The 23173-nt window shown below is 47.7% G+C and overlaps 1 protein-coding gene across 1 annotated transcript in view; it reads right to left on the bottom strand.

Annotated features, from left to right (window-relative positions):
• LOC135540976 (phosphatase and actin regulator 3-like) overlaps nt 1–23173 on the bottom strand; it is a 64282-nt gene that overhangs the window by 39619 nt on the left and 1490 nt on the right. The window contains exons 4-7 of the mRNA XM_064967131.1: nt 20737–20949; nt 13931–14159; nt 11756–11958; nt 1502–1655 (exon numbers count right to left, since the gene is read on the bottom strand). Of these exons, the coding sequence (XP_064823203.1) occupies nt 1502–1655; nt 11756–11958; nt 13931–14159; nt 20737–20949 (799 nt within the window). The remainder of the gene's footprint in view (nt 1–1501; nt 1656–11755; nt 11959–13930; nt 14160–20736; nt 20950–23173) is intronic.

Here is a 23173-nt window from a genome sequence, read left to right on the forward strand (position 1 = left end):
TCTAAATATAACAGCTGATCTCCCTCACGTTACTCTAAATATAACAGCTGATCTCCCTCACGTTACTCTCAATATAACAGTTGATCTCCCTCACGTTACTCTCAATATAACAGCTGATCTCCCTCACGTTTCTCTTAATTAAAACAGTACTCTGTGAACCCACGGGCTGTCTCAACTCTGGACCTGAACAGAACACACCTGCAGGCTGTAGTAGTTCAGTATTGGTCAGCATTGGTCAGTTGTGGTCAGCATTGGTCAGTACTTCAATCAGTTATCGAACCCATTGCCCTCTATGCTTGTGAGGTCTGGGGTCCACTCACCAACCAAGAATTCACTGAATGAATTGACAAACACTGAATTGAGACTCTCCATGCAGAATTCTACAAAAATATAATTTGTGTACAAGGCAAAACCCCAAACAATGCAGAGCAGAATTAAGACTGTCCCTGCTAGTTATCTACATCCAGACAAGAGCTGTTCAATTCTACAGCCACCTAAAAGTGATGCCCACACATTCCACCACAAAGCCCTCGCCTACAGAGAGATGAACCTAGAGAAGAGTCCCCTCAGCCAGCTGGTCCTGGGGCTCTGTTCACAAACACAAACAATGCCCACAGAGCCCTCGCCTACAGAGAGATGAACCTAGAGAAGAGTCCCCTCAGCCAGCTGGTCCTGAGACTCTGTTCACAAACACAAACAGACCCCACAGAGCCCTCGCCTACAGAGAGATGAACCTGGAGAAGAGTCCCCTCAGCCAGCTGGTCCTGGGGCTCTGTTCACAAACACAAACAGACCCCACAAAGCCCTCGCCTACAGAGAGATGAACCTAGAGAAGAGTCCCCTCAGCCAGCTGGTCCTGGGGCTCTGTTCACAAACACAAACAGACCCCACAAAGCCCTCGCCTACAGAGAGATGAACCTAGAGAAGAGTCCCCTCAGCCAGCTGGTCCTGGGGCTCTGTTCACAAACACAAACAGACCCCACAGAGCCCCAGGACAGCAACACAATTAGACCCAACCAAATTATGAGAAAGAAAAAAGATAACTCTTTGACACACTGGACAGAATCAACCAAGGAATAGAGCACAATGAAATGCTATCTGGCCCGAAACAGAATGCTTGGCCACTGTGACAGACCATACATTAAAAAAATCTTAGACTATGTACAGACTCAGTGAGCATAGCCTTGCTATTGAGAAAGGCTGCTGTAGGCAGACCTGGCTCTCAAGAGAAGACAGTCTATGTGCACACTTCCCACAAAATGAGGTGGAAACTGAGCTGCACTTCCTAACCTCCTGTCCAATGTATGACCATAATAGAGACACATATTTCCCTCAGATCACACAGACCCACAAATAATTTTAAAACAAATCAAACATTGATATACTCCCATACCTGGCAATATACAGCAGTGTATAGACAGATAGAGATAGAGATATAGATAGGACGGACGGACAGACAGACAGACAGACAGACAGACAGACAGACAGATAGGGGACTCACTTGGCCAGCTTGGTCTCTATGTGCTGTCGTGTCTCCTGTCTCTCCAGGTCTGAGCGAACAGGGAAGATGTTTCTGTCCTCCAGCTCCTGCTGACTGGGCCGGTTACGAAGCTTCACCGTTAACAACTCCTTACGCATCCGCCGCGGCAGGGTGCCTACACACACACACACACACACACACACACACACACACACACACACACACACACACACACACACACACACACACACACACACACACACACACACACACACACACACACACACACACACAGAGACACACACACACACACACACACACACAGAGAGAGACACACAGAGACACACAATTATTACCCCACTGGGTCTTTACAATTATTCCAGCAGGTCTATAAGGGAGGGAACCCCCTGCCTTTCACAGTAACACACACGCACACACACACGCACACACACCTATATCCCAGCAGGTCTATAAGGGAGGGAACCCCTTGCCTTTCACAGTAACACACACACACGCACACACACCTATATCCCAGCAGGTCTATAAGGGAGGGAACCCCTTGCCTTTCACAGTAACACACACACACGCACACACACCTATATCCCAGCAGGTCTATAAGGGAGGGAACCCCTTGCCTTTCACAGTAACACACACACACGCACACACACCTATATCCCAGCAGGTCTATAAGGGAGGGAACCCCTTGTCTTTCACAGTAACACACAGACAGGACTTCAGTGGGGCAGAGATGGGATGAAGACAATGTTTTTTTTTCTAGGCTCCTATGTCTTTAAAAAATAATAATTGGGTGGGTGTAGTGGAGAAGGTGTGTGCTAGATTGCCTTGGTTTAAATGGGTGCTACCTCAACTGTCTCTTAGGGGAAGGGTAATGGTAGCCAATAACCTAGCAGCCTCTACCCTGTGGCATAGACTAATGATTTTACAGCCACCTGATACAAGAGCGTCAGAGGACCCTTGTCAATTCCTTCTGGTCTGGACAACATTGTATTAAGGCTGCAGCCCTGTACCTGCCACTGCACGAGGGTGGGCGAGGCCTGGTGGACATTTCATCAGGGATCATGGCTTTCAGGCTTCAAGCAGCCCAGAGACTGTTGTCCAGGGATGGTTCTAGCAGCCCAGAGACTGTTGTACAGGGACGATTCTAGCAGCCCAGAGACTGTTGTACAGGGACGGTTCTAGCAGCCCAGAGACTGTTGTACATGGACGGTTCTAGCAGCCAAGGGACTGTCGTACAGGGACGGTTCTAGCAGCCCAGAGACTGTTGTACAGGGACGGTTCTAGCAGCCCAGAGACTGTTGTCCAGGGACGGTTCTAGCAGCCAAGGGACTGTTGTACTGTGATGGTTCTAGCTGGGTCGACACAGCCTACACAGCCTCCTGTACTCCCTGTTCACCCACGACTGCATGGCCAGGCACGACTCCAACACCATCATTAAGTTTGCAGACGACACAACAGTGGTAGGCCTGATCACAGACAACGACGAGACAGCCTATAGGGAGGTCAGAGACCTGGCCGTGTGGTGCCAGGACAACAACCGCTCCCTCAGCGTGATCAAGACAAAGGAGATTGTGGACTACAGGAAAAGGAGGACCGAGCACGCCCCCATTCTCATCGACGGGGCTGTAGTGGAGCAAGTTGAGAGCTTCAAGTTCCTTGGTGTCCACATCACCAACAAACTAACATGGTCCAAACACATCAAGACAGTCATGAAGAGGACACGACAAAATCTATTCCCCCTCAGGAGAATGAAAAGATTTGGCATGGGTACTGAGATCCTCAAAAGGTTCTACAGCTGCAACATTGAGAGCATCCTGACTGGTTGCATCACTGCCTGGTACAGCAACTCCTTGGCCTCCGACGGGCAAGGCACTACAGAGGGTAGTGCGAACGGCCCAGTACATCACTGGGGCCAAGATTCCTGCAATCCAGGACCTCTACACCAGGCGGTGTCAGAGGAAGGACATAAAAATGGTCAAAGACCCCAGCCACCCCAGTCATAGACTGTTCTCTCTACTACCGCAGGGTAAGCGGTACCGGGGTGCCAAGTCAAGGACAAAAAGGCTTCAACAGGTTTTACCCCCAAGCCATAAGACTCCTGAACAGGTAACCAAATGGCTACCCATACTATTTGCATTGTGTGCCGCCTCCCGCCAACCCCTCTTTTTACGCTTCTGCTACTCTCTATTCATCATATATGCATAGTCACTTTAACCAGATCTACATGTACATACTAACTCAATCAGCCTGACGAACCGGTGTCTGTATGTAGCCTCTCTACTGTATATATCCTCGCTACTGTATATAGCCTCTCTACTGTATATAGCCTCTCTACTGTATATAGCCTCTCTACTGTTATAGCCTCTCTACTGTATATAGCCTCCCTACTGTATATAGCCTCTCTACTGTATATAGCCCCTCTACTGTATATAGCCTCTCTACTGTATATAGCCTCTCTACTGCATATAGCCTCTCTACTGTATATAGCCACTCTACTGTATATAGCCTCTCTACTGTATATAGCCTCTCTACTGTATATAGCCTCTCTACTGTATATAGCCTCTCTACTGTATATAGCCTCTCTACTGTATATAGCCCCTCTACTGTATAGAGCCCCTCTACTGTATATAGCCTCTCTACTGTATATAGCCCCTCTACTGTATAGAGCCTCTCTACTGTATATAGCCCCTCTACTGTATATAGCCTCTCTACTGTATATAGCCCCTCTACTGTATAGAGCCCCTCTACTGTATATAGCCTCTCTACTGTATATAGCCCCTCTACTGTATATAGCCTCTCTACTGTATATAGCCTCTCTACTGTATATAGCCTCTCTACTGTATATAGCCCCTCTACTGTATATAGCCTCTCTACTGTATATAGCCTCTCTACTGTATAGAGCCTCTCTACTGTATATAGCCCCTCTACTGTATATAGCCTCTCTACTGTATATAGCCCCTCTACTGTATAGAGCCCCTCTACTGTATATAGCCTCTCTACTGTATATAGCCCCTCTACTGTATATAGCCTCTCTACTGTATATAGCCTCTCTACTGTATATAGCCTCTCTACTGTATATATCCTCTACTGTATATAGCCTCTCTACTGTATATAGCCTCTCTACTGTATATAGCCTCTCTACTGTATATAACCTCTCTACTGTATATAGCCTCTCTACTGTATATAGCCTCTCTACTGTATATAGCCCCTCTACTGTATATAGCATCCCTACTGTATATAGCCTCTCTACTGTATATATCCTCTACTGTATATAGCCTCTCTACTGTATATAGCCTCTCTACTGTATATAGCCTCTCTACTGTATATAGCCTCTCTACTGTATATAACCTCTCTACTGTATATAGCCTCTCTACTGTATATAGCCTCTCTACTGTATATAGCCTCTCTACTGTATATAGCCTCTCTACTGTATATAACCTCTCTACTGTATATAGCCTCTCTACTGTATATAGCCTCTCTACTGTATATAGCCTCTCTACTGTATATAACCTCTCTACTGTATATAGCCTCTCTACTGTATATAGCCTCTCTACTGTATAGAGCCTCTCTACTGTATATAGCCTCTCTACTGTATATAGCCTCTCTACTGTATAGAGCCTCTCTACTGTATATAACCTCTCTACTGTATATAGCCTCTCTACTGTATATAGCCTCTCTACTGTATATAGCCTCTCTACTGTATATAGCCTCTCTACTGTATATAGCCTCTCTACCGTATATAGCCTCTCTACTGTATACAGCCTGTCTTTTTACTGTTGTTTTATTTCTTTACTTACCTATTGTTCACGTAACACCTTTTTTGCACTATTGGTTAGAGCCTGTAAGAAAGTATTTCACTGTAAGGTCAACAACACCTTGTATTGTATTTGGAGCACGTGACAAGTAAACTTTGATTTATATTTTTTTTTAGACATTGATGAGGAGAGCAGGCTGTTTGGGCTTAGACAAGCGCCTTTTCCTCTTAAAGCTGGAGGAGGGTGATTTGTCTGGCCTGACTCCATTCTATGAGTCTGTTACGTAGGCTTGGAGAGTTGTACATGTCCCGTAAGGCCGGCACGCCACCAGATATGTGGCGTTTTGAACAGCCTCTTCTTTATAACACTGCCATCCAGTCCCCTGTTGTGGGTTCAGCCAGCCTACGTTCATGCCTGTTAGCTGTGGGGTGTACTAAGCTGGCTCGTGTGATGCGGAGCAGGAGCAGATCGCTGCAGGAGCTGGGAGAAAGAGCGGGGATCCGATCATCTCGCCTACTGAGGAAGGTCGTTGCTGAGGTCTGTGATTCCTTGCCATTCGGCAGTATGTGACTGATGCTTCTAACTCTGACCGGTGGACGGAGGGTCTGGATGACGTGTTCCATGCACTGATTGTTAGTGCTGCAGCTTGGGCATTAGAGGAGGACGGAGGGTCTGGATGACGTGTTCCCTGTTCTTTAAAGGAGGACGTGAGAATGCTGCTTTCCTTCCATACCCGGGGCTGGGGGAGTTCAAGGGGGTGGGAAAGAAGGCCATGAACAGAATATTTTTCCAAGTGGCTTCTTCCCTGGAAGGGGTCAAATCGACGAGGTGGGCGGGTGTGTGTTTGGTGCAGGTGCCTTCCCAAAAAGCTGTTGAAAAGAGGACAGCTGACCTCCAATGGAGGATAATACATGGAGCTATAGTCACCAATATGCATCTGGTACACCTGGATCCTACTGTTGGGGAGGGGTGTCCATTCTGCATCTGGTACACCTGGACCCTACTGTTGGGGAGGGGTGTCCATTCTGCATCTGGTACACCTGGACCCTACTGTTGGGGAGGGGTGTCCAACATGTTGGGGAGGGGTGTCCATTCTGCATCTGGTACACCTGGACCCTCCTGTTGGGGAGGGGTGTCCAACATGTTGGGGAGGGGTGTCCATTCTGCATCTGGTACACCTGGACCCTACTGTTGGAGAGGGGTGTCCATTCTGCATCTGGTACACCTGGACCCTCCTGTTGGGGAGGGGTGTCCATTCTGCATCTGGTACACCTGGACCCTCCTGTTGGGGAGGGGTGTCCATTCTGTGTCTGGTACACCTGGACCCTACTGTTGGAGAGGGGTGTCCATTCTGCATCTGGTACACCTGGACCCTCCTGTTGGGGAGGGGTGTCCATTCTGCATCTGGTACACCTGGATCCTACTGTTGGGGAGGGGTGTCCATTCTGCATCTGGTACACCTGGATCCTCCTGTTGGGGAGGGGTGTCCATTCTGCATCTGGTACACCTGGACCCTCCTGTTGGGGAGGGGTGTCCAACATGTTGGGGAGGGGTGTCCATTCTGCATCTGGTACACCTGGATCCTCCTGTTGGGGAGGGGTGTCCATTCTGCATCTGGTACACCTGGACACTCCTGTTGGGGAGGGGTGTCCAACATGTTGGGGAGGGGTGTCCATTCTGCATCTGGTACACCTGGATCCTCCTGTTGGGGAGGGGTGTCCATTCTGCGTCTGGTACACCTGGACCCTCCTGTTGGGGAGGGGTGTCCATTCTGCATCTGGTACACCTGGACACTCCTGTTGGGGAGGGGTGTCCAACATGTTGGGGAGGGGTGTCCATTCTGCATCTGGTACACCTGGATCCTCCTGTTGGGGAGGGGTGTCCATTCTGTGCTGAGTCTGAAACTGGCGTTGCAAGCGCCATGCTCTACCGACTGAGCCACACAGTTACTGTGGAGGAGGATGTTGTGTTTAGTTACTGTGGAGGAGGATGTGGTGTTTAGTTACTGTGGAGGAGGGTGTTGTGTTGTGTTTAGTTACTGTGGAGGAGGATGTGGTGTTTAGTTGCTGTGGAGGAGGATGTGGTGTTTAGTTACTGTGGAGGAGGATGTGGTGTTGTGTTTAGTTACTGTGGAGGAGGATGTGGTGTTTAGTTACTGTGGAGGAGGATGTGGTGTTTAGTTGCTGTGGAGGAGGATGTGGTGTTTAGTTACTGTGGAGGAGGATGTGGTGTTGTGTTTAGTTACTGTGGAGGAGGGTGTTGTGTTTAGTTACTGTGGAGGAGGATGTGGTGTTGTGTTTAGTTACTGTGGAGGAGGATGTGGTGTTGTGTTTAGTTACTGTGGAGGAGGATGTGGTGTTTAGTTGCTGTGGAGGAGGATGTGGTGTTTAGTTACTGTGGAGGAGGATGTGGTGTTTAGTTACTGTGGAGGAGGGTGTTGTGTTGTGTTTAGTTGCTGTGGAGGAGGATGTTGTGTTTAGTTGCTGTGGAGGAGGATGTGGTGTTTAGTTACTGTGGAGGAGGATGTGGTGTTGTGTTTAGTTGCTGTGGAGGAGGATGTTGTGTTCTGCTTCTAATTGATGTTCAACCATGTTTTTCTTTGTTTGAAGGTTTATTGTGAGGTGGGTTCCCAGACCCAATAAAGTTTTTTTTAAACTTCAAAACTCTCTCTCCTATCTATTTCTCTTCTCTCTCCTTTCTCCTCCTTGTCCTCTCTCTCTCCTCTTTCTCTTCGCTCACTCTCCTCTGTTTCTCCTCTGTCTATCCTCTCTCTCACTCTCCTCTGTCTCTCTCTCTACTCTCAATTAAATTAAATTAAATTTGCTTTATTGGCGTGGCATAATATTGTACATATTGCCAAAGCGTACTTTGGATATTTACAATATTAAAATAATAAGAACCCAAATTGTCAATGGGACAACAGTAACAACAATAGCCAAGGGTCAAAATAACCATACATTGAACAATAACAATAAGCATAGAGGACATTGGTTGGCCTGCAGGTTGGTTGTCAGACACTGTCCCTCATCTTATGGCAGGCAGTAATATAGTGCGCTGCCAACCCACAGCTCTCTGCGTCCTCCCCCAACAGGACAGGTAGGCTATCCTCATCAGAGAGGTCTTTGACACCTTGAATAAGGGTTTCAGATTTGGGGAAATGACACTCTCTTATTTTTTGACATGTTGTCAGGAAATGCAGCTCTGTCTCAGGTTCTGCTGTGGTGCAGTGGTTACACAGCCTTTCCTCTACAGGGAGACAGGTTCCTCTGTGGTGCAGTGGTTGTACAGCCTTTCCTCTACAGGGAGCCAGGTTCTGCTGTGGTGCAGTGGTTGGACAGCCTTTCCTCTACAGGGAGACAGGTTCCTCTGTGGTGCAGTGGTTGTACAGCCTTTCCTCTACAGGGAGCCAGGTTCTGCTGTGGTGCAGTGGTTGGACAGCCTTTCCTCTACAGGGAGCCAGGTTCTGCTGTGGTGCAGTGGTTGCACAGCCTTTCCTCTACAGGGAGCCAGGTTCTGCTGTGGTGCAGTGGTTGCACAGCCTTTCCTCTACAGGGAGCCAGGTTCTGTTGTGGTGCAGTGGTTGCACAGCCTTTCCTCTACAGGGAGCCAGGTTCTGCTGTTGGGCAGTGGTTGCACAGCCTTTCCTCTACAGGGAGCCAGGTTCTGCTGTGGTGCAGTGGTTGCACAGCCTTTCCTCTACAGGGAGCCAGGTTCTGCTGTGGTGCAGTGGTTGCACAGCCTTTCCTCTACAGGGAGCCAGGTTCTGCTGTGGTACAGGGGTTGCACAGCCTTTCCTCTACAGGGAGCCAGGTTCTGCTGTGGTGCAGTGGTTGCACAGCCTTTCCTCTACAGGGAGCCAGGTTCTGCTGTGGTGCAGTGGTTGCACAGCCTTTCCTCTACAGGGAGACAGGTTCTGCTGTGGTGCAGTGGTTGCACAGCCTTTCCTCTACAGGGAGCCAGGTTCTGCTGTGGTGCAGTGGTTGCACAGCCTTTCCTCTACAGGGAGCCAGGTTCTGCTGTGGTGCAGTGGTTGCACAGCCTTTCCTCTACAGGGAGACAGGTTTTCCTGTGTCTACCCTTCTCAATGGCGAGGCTGTGCTCACTGAGCCTGCACCTTGTCAAGGTTGTTTTAATGTTTTGATCAGTAAGCATGGTCAAATAGTTAGCCACGGAGTACTGTCGATTTAGGGCCAGATAGCACTGCATTTTCTTTTGTGCTTCCCAATAGCAATGTTGTAATTTGGATTATTCTGATTGATTGGATGTTCTGGTCCTGAGGCTTCAGTGTGTTAGTAGAACAGGTTTGTGAACTCAGCCCCAGGACCAGCTGGATGAGGGGACTGAGGCTTCAGTGTGTTAGTAGAACAGGTTAGTGAACTCAGCCCCAGGACCAGCTGGATAAGGGTCCTGAGGCTTCAGTGTGTTAGTAGAACAGGTTAGTGAACTCATCCCCAGGACCAGCTGGATGAGGGGACTCTTTTCTTTGCTCAGCTCTTGGCATTGCAGGGCTTGGTAATGATATGAGATGGGGTCATTGTATGTTAGATGTTTCCAAAACGTAATGACTCTGTTCTGAGTTTTTATTATTAGTGGATATTGGCCTAATTCTACCCTGCATCCATTATTTGTAGTTTCCTCTGGACATGTAGGAGAATCTTACAGAACTCTGCATGCAGGGTTTCAATGGGGTGTTTGTCCCATTTGGTGAAATCTTGTTTTGCCTCGCTGCCATGAAGTGCAATTGGTTCAATGACACATTACATTTTTTATTAGCCAAATTTGAATTATTATGGTCAGTCTAGCTGTGTGGAGAAGGTTCTGCTCTGTCTTCCCTTTTCCTCTACAGGATCGGTCTCCCAACCTTGGGACGGTTGAGCTAACGTAGGCTAATGTGATTAGCATGAGGTTGTAAGTATCAAGAACATTTCCCAGGACATATCTAATATGGGCAGAAAGCTTAAATTCTTGTTAATCTAACTACACCGTCTAATTTACAGTAGCAATTACAGTGAAATAATATCATGCTATTGTTTGAGGAGAGTGCACAGTTAGGAACTTGAAAATGTATTAATAAACCAATTAGGAACATTTGGGCAGTCTTGATACAACATTTTGGTTCATTGGATCAGTCTAAACCATTGCACATACACTGCTGCCATCTAGTGGCCAAAATCTCAATTGCGCCTAGGCTGGAATAATACATTACGGCCTTTCTCTTGCATTTCAAAGATGATGATACAAAAACAAAATCAGGCTATACCAATCACTCAAATGTGATACATTCACTCATCAATAGTTACAATAAACTTTATGAAAACTAAATCTGATACTGATGATATAATTAACTCATAGTGTGTGTGTGTGTGTGTGTGTGTGTGTGTGTGTGTGTGTGTGTGTGTGTGTGTGTGTGTGTGTGTGTGTGTGTGTGTGTGTGTGTGTGTGTGTGTGTGTGTGTGTGTGTGTGTGTGTGTGTGTGTGTGTGTGTGTTGAGGAGCTTGTCAATGAGTATAAACCAGGCTTGATATAGTTGACATTTCCCCTCTGCCTGTTTTCTAGAGTCTGTGAGATAGAGGCTGTGAGATAGAGTCTGTTTCCTAGAGAAGGTGAGCTAGAGGCTGTGAGCTAGAAGCTGTTTTCTAGGGAAGGTGAGCTAGAGGCTGTTTTCTAAAATATGTTTTCTAGAGAAGGTGAGCTAGAGGCTGTGAGCTAGAGGCTGTTTTCTAGAGGCTGTGAAATAGAGATGGTGAGCTAGAGGCTGTGAGGTAGAGGTTGTGTGAGCTAGAGGCTGTTTTCTAGAATCTGTGAGCTAGAGTCTATGAGCAAGAGAATGTGAAATAGTGGCTGTGAGCTAGAGGCTGTTTTCTAGAGGATGTGAGCTAGAGGCTGTTTTCTAGAAGCTGTGAGCTAGAGTCTGTGAGCTAGAGGCTGTGAGCTAGAGGCTGTGAGATAGAGGGTGTGAGATAGAGGGTGTGAGCAAGAGGCTGTTTTCTAGAGTCTGTGAGCTACAGGCTTTTTTCTGAAAGGCTGTGAGCTAGAGGCTGTGAGCTAGAGGCTGTGAGGTAGAGGCTGTGAGCTAGAGGCTGTGAGCTAGAGGCTGTGAGCTAGAGGCTGTGAGCTAGAGGCTGTGAGCGAGAGGCTGTGAGCGGTGGCCCTAGCAAAGATTCAACATCTGTTGGCCAATAAAACAAACTGTTCAAGTGGTGAGAAAGTGGCTAATAAGCACACAAGATTATCTTCCTGAGACAAACGGTGGGGCTGCTCTGTCTTCTCATTTGGTCAGTCCAGCTGGTCAGTCTAGCTGGTCAGTCTAGCTGTGCGGAGGAGAAGGTGTTTTTTGTTCTTATTTTGTGTGTGTGTGTGTGTGTGTGTGTGTGTGTGTGTGTGTGTGTGTGTGTGTGTGTGTGTGTGTGTGTGTGTGTGTGTGTGTGTGTGTGTGTGTGTGTGTGTGTGTGTGTGTGTGTGTGTGTGTGTGTGTGCGTGCGTGCGTGCGTGTGACACCTACCGGAGATGACAGAGTCATTCCAGCGGTCAGGGTCGTTGTAGAATTCATCTAGACGTCTGTTCTCCTTGTTCTCGTCTGATTCCTTCTCTCTCTCCTTCTCTCTCTCCATCCCTCCGGTTGGGACTTTCTCCACGCTGGCTGTACGCGACAGACGACTGTCGTACCGAAGCTTCGGAGAAGAGCTCATTTCCTTCGGTTGGAAACTTGAGGACGACAGAGCAGATAAACTCAGCAAAAAAAAGAAATGTCCTCTCACTGTCAATTGCGTTAATTTTCAGCAGACTTAACATGTGTAAATATTTGTATGAACATAACAAGATTCAACAACTGAGACATAAACTGAACAAGTTCCACAGATGTGACTAACATACATTGAATAATATGTCCCTGAACAAAGGGGGGGGGGTGTCAAAATCAAAAGTAACAGTCAGTATCTGGTGTGGCCACCAGCTGCATTAAGTACTGCAGTGCATCTCCTCCTCATGGACTGCACCAGGTTTGCCAGTTCTTGCTGTGAGATGTTACCCCACGCTTCCACAAAGGCACCTGCAAGATCCCTAACATTTCTGGGGGGAATGGCCCTAGCCCTCACACTCTAATCCAACAGGTCCCAGACATTTCTGGGGGGGGGGTGGCCCTAGCCCTCTGATCCAACAGGTCCCAGACATTTCTAGGGGGAATGGCCCTAGCCCTCACACTCTAATCCAACAGGTCCCAGACATTTCTGGGGGGGGCCCTGGCCCTCACCCTCTAATCCAACAGGTCCCAGACATTTCTGGGGGGGGGGTGGCCCTCACCCTCCGATCCAACAGGTCCCAGATGTGCTCAATGGGGTTGAGATCCGGGCTCTTCGCTGACCATGGCAGAACACTGACATTCCCGTCTTGCAGGAAATCACGCACAGAACAAGCAGTATGGCTGGTGGCATTGTCATGCTGGAGGGTCATGTCAGGATGAGTCTGCAGGAAGGGTACCACATGAGGGAGGAGGATACCTTCCCTGTAAAGCACAGCATTGAGATGGCCTGCAATGACAACAAGCTCAGTCCGATGATGCTGTGACACACCGCCCCAGACCATGATGGACCCTCCACCTCCAAATCGATCCCAATCCAGAGTACAGGCCTCGGTGTAACACTCATTCCTTCGACAATAAATGGGAATCCGACCATCACCCCTGGTGAGACAAAACCGCAACTCGTCAGTAAAAAGCACTTTTTGCCATTCCTGTCTGGTTCAGCAACGGTGGGTTTGTGCCATAGGCGACGTTGTTACCGGTGATGTCTGGTGAGGACCTGCCTTACAACAGGCTTACAAGCCCTCAGTCCAGCCTCTCTCAGCCTATTGCGGACAGTCTGAGCTGAGCACTGATGGAGGGATTGTGTGTTCCTGGTGTAACTCGTTCAATTGTTGTTGCCATCCTGTACCTGTCCCGCAGGTGTGATGTTCGGATGTACCGATCCTGTGCAGGTGTTACACGTGGTTTGCCACCACGAGGACGATCAGCTGTCCATCCCGTTTCCCTGTAGCGCTGTCTTAGGCATTTCACAGTACGGACATTGCAATTTATTGCCCTGGCCAAATCTGCAGTCCTCATGCCTCCTTGCAGCATGCCTAAGGCACGTTCACCCAGATGAGCAGGGACCCTGGACATCTTTCTTTTGGTGTTTTTCAGATTCAGTAGAAAGGACTCTTTAGGACTCCTCTAAGTTTTCATAATTATGAACTTAATTGCCTACCGTCTGTAAGCTGTTAATGTCTTAACGACCTTTCCACAGGTGCATGTTCATTAATTGTTTATGGTTCATGGAACAAGCATGGCAAACAGTGTTTTAACCCTTAACAATAAAGATCTGTGAAGATATTTGGATTTTTACAAATTATCTTTGAAAGACAGGGTCCTGAAAAAGGGATGTTTCTTTATTTGCTGAGTTCAAATAAAAGAGGGAATTTATCTGATAACTGGGGTGCTAGCAACAATCCCTGACCGTTGTGCCCTTCACCAAGGCACTTAACTCACATTCCTCTACCTGTCCTGTCTGTGTTTGGTAAATGATTGATTGATTTGTGTCCGACCTGTGCTGTCTGTGTTTGGTAATTGATTGATTGATTTGTGTCCTAACTGTGCTGTCTGTGTTTGGTAGTTGATTGATTGATTGATTGATTTGTGTCCTACCTGTGCTGTCTGTGTTTGGTGGCCAGGGCCCGATGTAGCTCCTCTATAATACAGCTGGGGGGCGGTGGGGGTCGCAGTGCCCCCAGGTGAGGGGAACCGGTAGGGGTGGAGATCCGTCCTCGCAGCAAGGAACCCTGGGTAGTCCTGGGCAAAGTGAAGTTCCTGGGTAGAGTGGCTGGAGACTTCTTCCTCTCTAGGTTAGGATCCGACTTAGGGAAGGGGTGAGGACCTGGAATGAGGGGAAGAATAATATAATGGTAATATTAGTTAATGTAATGGTGAACGTTCTGGGTAGAGTGGCTGGAGATCTCTCCCTCTCTAGGTTAGGACAATAATATCATGTCAATGGTGATGTTCCTGGGTTCTTCTTCACGGTGAGGATGTGTTATCAGACGTAGTGTTACTTATAAGGTCAGAGAGTTTCTAAACCCAGAGGCGCAACATCGCAAAACTTCCGGGAAGACTTGCGAAAAACACCAAACAGACCAGGCCCGGGTTAAGAGAAGTGAAAAATTCTTCCTAAGTTAATTTTCTCGAAACCTAAAGGCGCAACCTAAATTCCAGCCAATGTCTGAAGTAGTTGAACACTGTATTACTCCAACCTCGTGGAACTGACATGTTTTCATGTTCCTCAAAAACAACTTTATATCGAAGGAGTGCCTTGGATTTGACGGCACGTGCGCAGTTCGACGCAAGACGACCCTTAGACCTGAGGAAACGACAAAGGGTGGGCAGAATTTGTTTTGGAGATGCAGTTTCTGCCTGTCTTCATGCTGTACTGTCTTTGATACTATGATGGTCTGTGACAGTTTCTGCCATAGTGGCAAAATAATTACAATTTAACAATTAAACACTGGAGTGATAGATGTGCAGAAGATGAATGTGCAAGTAGAGATACTAAGGTGCAAAGGAGAAAAAATGTATATGGGGATGAGGTAGTTGGGTGGGCTATTTACAGATATAATGATCGGTAAGCTGCTCTGACAGCTGATGCTTAAAGTTAGAGAGGGAGATATGAGACCCCAGCTTCAGTGATTTTTGCAATTCGTTCCTGTCATTGGCAGCAAAGAACTGGAAGGAAAGGCAGCCAAAGGAGAAGTTGGTTTGAGGGTAACCAGTGAAATATACGTGCTGGAGTGCGTGCTACGGGTGGGTGCTGCTATGGTGACCAGTGAGCTGCTTTACCTAGCAAAGATTAATAGATGAACTGGAGCCAGTGGGTTTGGCGACAAATATGAAGCGAGGGCCTGCCAAAGACAGCATACAGGTTGCAGTGGTGGGTAGTATATGTGGCTTTGATGACAAAACGGATGGGACTGTGATAGACTACATCCAATTTGCTGAGTAGAGTGTTGGAGGATATTTTGTAAATGACATCGCCGAAGTCAAGGATCAATAGGATAGTCAGTTATACGAAGGTATGTTTGGCAGCGTGAGTGAAGGATGCTTTGTTTGCGAAATAGGAAGCCGATTCTAGATTTATTTTTGGATTGGAGATGCTTAATGTGAGTCTGGAAGGAGAGTTAACAGTCTAACCAGACACCTAAGTATATGTAGTTGTCCACATATTCTAAGTCAGAACCGTCCAGAGCAGTGATGCTGGTCGGGCGGGCAGGTGCGGGCAGCGATCGGTTGAAGAGCAAGCATTTTGTTTTTCTAGCACTTACGAACAGTTGGAGACCACGGAAGGAGAGTTGTATGGCATGGAAGCTCGTCTGGAGGTTAGTTAACACAGTGTCCAAAGAAGGGCCAGAAGTATACAGAATTGTGTCCTCTGCGCTCTGCGTAGAGGTGGATCAGAGAATCACCAGCAGCAAGAGCAACATCATTTATATATACAGAGAAAAGAGTCGGCCCGATAATTGAACCCTGTGGCACCCCCATAGACACTGCCAGAGGTCCAGACAACAGGCCCTCCGATTGGACACACTGAACTCTATCTGAGAAGTAGCTGGTGAACCAGGCGAGGCAGTCATTTGAGAAACCAAGGCTGTTGAGTCTGCCAATGAAAATGCGGTGATTGACAGAGTCGAAAGCCTTGACCAGGTTGATGAATACGGGTGCACAGTATTGTCTTTTATCGATGGCGGTTATGATATCGTTTAGGACCGTGAGAGTGGCTGAGGTGCACCCATGACCAGCTCAGAAACCAGATTGCATAGCGGAGAAGGTATGGTGGGATTCGAAATGGTCGGTGATCTGTTTGTTAACTTGGCTTTCGAAGACTTTATAAAGGCAGGGTAAGATAGATATAGGTCTGTCTCAGTTTGGGTCTAGAGTGTCACCCCGTACGAAGAAGGGGAAGACCGCGGCAGCTTTCCAATCTTTAGGGATCTCAGATAATACGAAAGAGAGGATGAATAGGCTAGTAATCGGGGCTGCAACAATTGCAGCGGATCATTTTAGAAAGAGAGGGTCCAGATTGTCTTGCCCAGCTGATTTGTAGGGGTCCAGATTTTGCCGCTCTTGCAGAACATCAGCTATCTGGATTTGGGTGAAGGAGAAATGGAGAGGCTTGGGCAAGTTGCTGTGGGGGGTGCAGAGTTGTTGACCGGGGTAGGAGTAGCCAGGTGGAAAGCATGGCCAGCCATAGAGAAATGCTTATTGAAATTCTCAATTATAGTGGATTTATCGGTGGTGACAGTGTTTCCTAGCCTCAGAGCAATGGGCAGCTGGGAGGAGGTGCTCTTATTCTCTATGGACTTTATAGCCTCCCAAAAAAATGTTGGAGTTAGAGCTTACTTACAAGCACTTAATCAACAACGTGGGTCAGAGTCAATGTGGAGGCTATATACAGGGGGCACCGGTACAGAGTCAATGTGGAGGCTATATACAGGGGGTACCAGTACAGAGTCAATGTGGAGGCTATATACAGGGGGTACAGGTACAGAGTCAATGTGCAGAGCTGTTTGGGTAGGGGTAGCCAGGCAGAAAGCATGGCCAGGCGTAGAAAAATGCTTATTGAAATTCTCGATTATCGTAGATGTATCGGTGGTGACAGTGTTACCTAGCCTCAGTGCAGTGGGCAGCTGGGAGGAGGTGCTCTTATTCTCCATGGACTTTACAGTGTCCCAGAACTTTTGGAGTTTGAGCTACAGGATGCGAATTTCTTTATGAAAATGCTAGCCTTTGCTTTATGAAAAAGCTAGCCTTTGCTTTCCTAACTGCCTGTGTATATTTGTTCCTAACTTCCGTGAAAATGTGCATATCGCAGGGGCTATTTGATGCTAATGCAGAACGCCACAGGATGTTTTTGTGCTGGTCAAGAGCAGTCAGGTCTGGAGAGAACCAAGGGCTATATCTATTCCTGGTTCTAACTTTTTTGAATGGGGCATGCTTATTTAAGATGGTGAGGAAAGCACTTTTAAAGAATAACCAGGCATCCTCTACTGACGGAATGAGGTAAATAGCCTTCCTGGATGCCCCGGCCAGGTCGATTAGAAAGGCCTGCTCGCTGAAGTGTTTTAGGGAGCGTTTGACAGTGATGAGGGGTGGACGTTTGACCGCGGACCCATTACGGATGCAGGCAATGAGGCAGTGATTGCTGAGATCCTGGTTGAAGACAGCAGAGGTGTATTTAGTTGTATTTTGGTCAGGATGATACTGTATTTATGAGGATGCCCGTGTTTACAGATTTGGGGTTGTACCTTTGTAGGTTCCATGATAATTTGTGTGAGATTGAGGGCATCCAGTTTAGATTGTAGGACAGTCGTGGTGTTAAGCATATCCCAGTTTAGGCCACCTAACAGTTCAAACTCTGAAGATAGATGGGGGGCAATTCATTCACATATGGTGTCCAGGGCACAGCTGGGGGCTGAGGGGGGTCTATAACAAGCAGCAGCAGTGAGAGACCTATTTCTGGAAAGGTGGATTTTTAAAAGGAGAAGCTCAAACTTTTTGGCACAGACCTGGATAGCCTGCAGAGTTCTGTCATGCTATCTCTGCAGTAGATTGCAAATCCCCCCCCTTCGGCAGTTCTATCTTGTTGGAAAATGTAGTTGGGGATGGAAATTTCAGAATATTTGTGGCCTTCCTAAGCCAGGATTCAGACACAGCTAGGACATTAGGTTTGGCAGAGTGTGCTAAAGCAATGAATAAAACAAACTCAGGGAGGAGGCTTCTGATGTTAACATGCATGAAACCAAGAGTTTAACGGTTACAGAAGTCAATAAATGATAGCGCCTGGGGAATAGGAGTGGAACTGGGGGCTACAGGGCCTGGGTTAACCTCCACATCACCAGAGGAGGAGTTGGATGAGGGTACGGCTAAAGGCTATAAGAACTGGTCGTCTAGTGCGTTGGGTACAGATAATAAAAGGAGCAGATTTCTGGGCATGGTAGAATAGATTCAAGGCATTATGTACAGACAGGGATATGGTAGGATGAGAGTACAGGGGAGGTAAACCTTGGCGTTGAGAGACGATGAGAGAGGTTTCGTCTCTGGGGGGACAAGTTAAGCCAGGTGAGGTCTCTGCGTGTGTGGGGTGGGATGAAAGAGCTGTCTAAGGCATTTTGACTCTACAGTGAAATAAAACAGTAAAAACTAGCCAAGACAGCAGTAGACTAGACATATTGAGAGACATAAAGCAATCACAGGTGTTGATCAGGAGAGCTAAGACAACAATGGGTAAATGGTGATGAATGGGCAGAGTGGGTCAGTTAGATACATACAGGACCTGAGTTTGAGGCTGGGGCCGACAGGTAAATGGTGATGAATGGGCAGAGAGGGTCAGTTAGATACATACAGGACCTGAGTTTGAGGCTGGGGCCGACAGGTAAATGGTGATGAATGGGCAGAGAGGGTCAGTTAGATACATACAGGACCTGAGTTTGAGGCTGGGGCCGACAGGTAAATGGTGATGAATGGGCAGAGTGGGTCAGTTAGATACATACAGGACCTGAGTTTGAGGCTGGGGCTGACAGGTAAATGGTGATGAATGGGCAGAGAGGGTCAGTTAGATACATACAGGACCTGAGTTTGAGGCTGGGCCAACAGGTAAATGGTGATGAATGGGCAGAGTGGGTCAGTTAGGTACATACAGGACCTGAGTTCGAGGCTGGGCCAACAGGTAAATGGTGATGAATGGGCAGAGAGGGTCAGTTAGATACATACAGGACCTGAGTTCGAGGCTGGGCCAACAGGTAAATGGTGATGAATGGGCAGAGAGGGTCAGTTAGATACATACAGGACCTGAGTTCGAGGCTGGGCCAACAGGTAAATGGTGATGAATGGGCAGAGAGGGTCAGTTAGGTACATACAGGACCTGAGTTCGAGGCTGGGGCCGACAGGTAAATGGTGATGAATGGGCAGAGAGGGTCAGTTAGATACATACAGGACCTGAGTTCGAGGCTGGGGCCGACAGGTAAATGGTGATGAATGGGCAGAGAGGGTCAGTTAGATACATACAGGACCTGAGTTCGAGGCTGGGCCAACAGGTAAATGGTGATGAATGGGCAGAGAGGGTCAGTTAGGTACATACAGGACCTGAGTTCGAGGCTGGGGCCGACAGGTAAATGGTGATGAATGGGCAGAGAGGGTCAGTTAGGTACATACAGGACCTGAGTTCTAGGCTGGGGCTGACAGGTAAATGGTGATGAATGGGCAGAGAGGGTCAGTTAGGTACATACAGGACCTGAGTTCTAGGCTGGGGCCTACAGGTAAATGGTGATGAATGGGCAGAGAGGGTCAGTTAGATACATACAGGACCTGAGTTCTAGGCTGGGGCCAACAGGTAAACAAAATGAGGTACCGTGTTATTGAAACAGTCCAGGGGGTATCAGCTGTGTAGCCGAGTGATCATAGGGTCAAAAGAAAAGCAATAGGTGAGTCAGGATGCTGTTCGGTAGTCAATACTACGCTAGGCAAGCAGGGGACACAGCGTTCAGAAAAGCAGGCGGGCCGGGGCTAGTAGACGGTTCTTCGGCGATATCGTAACAGAATAACCTGTTGAGACCACATCGGTCGGGCACGTCGGCAGTCCAGTCGTGATGGATCGGCGGGGCTCCGTGTCGACAATAAATTGTCCAGGCCAAGTGGCAAAGGAGGTATTGTAGCCCTAGAAGTAGTGGTATATTAACCTAGTTCAAGGCTAGCTCAAGCCTGGCTGAATGTCGTAGAATATAACACAATAGATCTGGTAAAAGACAATACAAAGTAAAACCAGCCGTTCTTTGGTATTTTTTTGTACTATCATCTATGAAATGCAAGAGAAAGGCCATAATGTATTATTCCAGCCCAAGTTCATTTGAGATTTTGGCCACTAGATGGCATCAGTGTACGTGCAAAGTGTTAGACTGATCCAATGAACCATTGCATTTCTGTTCAAAATGTTGTATCAAGACTGCCCAAATGTGCCTAATTTGTTTATTATTAACGTTTCATGTTCAAAATTGTGCACTCTCCTCAAACAATAGCATGGTATTATTTTACTCTAATAGCTACTGTTAATTGGACAGTGCAGTTAAATTAATAAGAATTTAAGCTTTCTGAAAATATCAGATATGTCTATGTCCTGGGAAATGTTCTTGTTACTTACAACCTCAGGCTATTCGCATTAGCCAACGTTAGCTCAACCATCCCGTGGAAGGGACACCGATCCCGAAGAAGTTTAAACTGCCCAGCCAGGACAGCTAGCTGTATGAGCCTGGTTAGATTTAGTAAGCTAGCAGGCTAGTTGGAGTTAGCTAGCTGAATGAGACTGGCTTGAGTTAGCTAACATGCAAACATGCCAGTAACAGAGGCTGGTTATAGTTAGCTAACATGATAACAGACCAGAAACAGGGGCTAGGGGCTGATTTGGGACTCACCCTCTAGGCTGCCCAGCCTGGTAAGTAGTTTGGGCAGGTTGGGGTGTGGGAGGTCCCATGGGGGGTCCATGGGGTGAGGTGTCTCCTGCCCCCCTCCTGTCTCAGCCTGTACCAGAAAGCTGTCCACACAGGGCTCACAAAGAGAAGTGTCCTCCTCCCCTCCGTCCTCACTCTGGTCCGCCACTGTCAAAGTGTCTTCTGTCAGATCAACAGCTGAAACAAACAAAATCAACAACAACAAAAACACAGTCCTTTGTTGAAATACACAGTTAGTTCAGGACAGGACAGTTTTCTGTCTAACTATTTGATCCTGCTTGATCAGGTTACCTGTGTTACTGTGGGTTACCTGTGTTACTGTTTGTTACCTGGGTTACTGTGGGTTACCTGGGTTACTGTGTGTTACTGTGGGTTACCGTGGGTTACTGTGGGTTACCTGGGCTACCGTGTGTTACTGTGGGTTACCTGGGTTACTGTCAGAACCCATTCTGTCCCTGTGCGTCCCAAAGGGCACCTTATTCCCGATATGGTGAACTAATTTTAACCAGGGCCGGGCATATAGGGACTAGGGGGCCCCTTGCTGAATTGGACTCCCGCATTTGGGGCCCCGGTGCAGTTTAAAAGCTAATTCCACACATTTTGTTATCATATGCTATCTGGGGGGCCCTTGACCCCCAACCCCCCAAAAAATGAAATAACAATTATAATTTCTGGAGGTCGGGGGCCCCGGGGCCCTGCGTTCTCATTCAGTAATCCGTCCCTTTGGGAGGCAGCCTGTGCCTGGGTTATATCTGACTCATGGAATAACTGCAGTGTTTCAGCTCCTTAGCAGTAGAGAGCACAGCTGACTTCCTGTGTCACCCACCAGCGGTGTGTTAGAGAACATTCCATCAAATCAAATCAGATTGTCTTTAACACATGCGCCGAATACAAAAGGTGTAGTATAACTTAGAGTGAAATGCTTAATCAATGCTTAGGCCCTTAATCAACAACGCAGTTTTAAGAAAATACCAAAATTAAAGTAAGAGATAAGAATAACAAATAATTAAAGAGCAGCAGTAAATAACAATAGCGGGACTATATACATGGGCTACAGGTACAGAGTCAATGTGGAGACTATGTACAGGGGGTACCCTTACAGAGTCAATGTGGAGGTTGTATACAGGGGGTACCCTTACAGAGTCAATGTGGAGGCGCTATATACAGGGGCTACAGGTACAGAGTCAATGTGGAGGCTATATACAGGGGGTACCCTTACAGAGTCAATGTGGAGGCGCTATATACAGGGGGTACCCTTACAGAGTCAATGTGCGGGGACACCGGTGTCGAGGTAATTGAGGTAATATGCACATGTAGGCAAAGTTATTAATGTGACTATGCATAGATAATAACAGAGAGTAGCAGCAGTGTAGAGGGGGGGGGGCAATGCAAATAGTCTGGGCAGCCATTAGACTAGATGTTCAGGAGTCTTATGGCTTGGGGGTAGAAGCTGTTTAGAAGCCTCTTGGACCTAGCCTTGAAGCTCCGGTACTGCTTGCCGTGAGGTAGCAGAGAGAAGAGTCTATGACTAGGGTGGCTGGAGTCTTTGACAATTTTTAGGGCCTTCCTCTGACACTGCCTGGTATAGATTTCCTCGATGGCAGGAAGCTTGGCCCCGGTGATGTACTGGGCCGTACGCACTACCCTCTGTAGTGCCTTGCGGTCGGAGGCAGAGCAGTTGCCATGCTAGGCAGTGATGCAACCAGTCACGATGCTCTCGATGGTGCAGCTGTACAACCTTTTGAGGATCTCAGGATGCCAAATCTTTTTAGTTTCCTGAGTGGGGAAGAGGTTTTGTCGTGCCCTCTTCAAAACTGTCTTGGTGTGTTTGGACCATGTTAGTTTGTTGGTGATGTGGACGCCAAGGAACTTGAAGCTCTCAACCTGCTCCACTACAGCCCCGTCGATGAGAATGTGTGTGTTCTCGGTCCTCCTTTTCCTGTAGTACACAATCATCTCCTTAGTCTTGATCACTTTAAGGGAATGGTTGTTGTCCTGGTCTCTGACCTCCTCCCTATAGGCTGTCTCATCGTTGTCAGTGATCAGGCTCAAACTTAATGATGGTGTTGAAGTCGTGCCTAACCGTGCAGTCATGAGTGAACAGGGAGTACAGGAGCGGACTGAGCACGCACCCCTGAGGGACCCTCGTGTTGAGGATCAGCGTAGCGGATGTGTTGCTACCTACCCTTACCACCTGGTTGGCGGCCCATCAGGAAGTCCAGGATCCAGTTGCAGACGGAGGTGTTTTGTCCCAGAGTCCTTAGCTTAGTGATGAACTATGAGGGCACTATGGTGTTGAACGCTGAGCTGTAGTCAATGAATAGCATCGCACACAGCAAACAGCACTAGGCAGAGTTGCAAAGAAAAAGCTATATGGGCAAAAGAACACAGACACTGGACA

This window comes from Oncorhynchus masou, chromosome 6 (assembly GCF_036934945.1).
Source record: "Oncorhynchus masou masou isolate Uvic2021 chromosome 6, UVic_Omas_1.1, whole genome shotgun sequence".
Classification (NCBI taxonomy): Eukaryota; Metazoa; Chordata; class Actinopteri; order Salmoniformes; family Salmonidae; genus Oncorhynchus; species Oncorhynchus masou.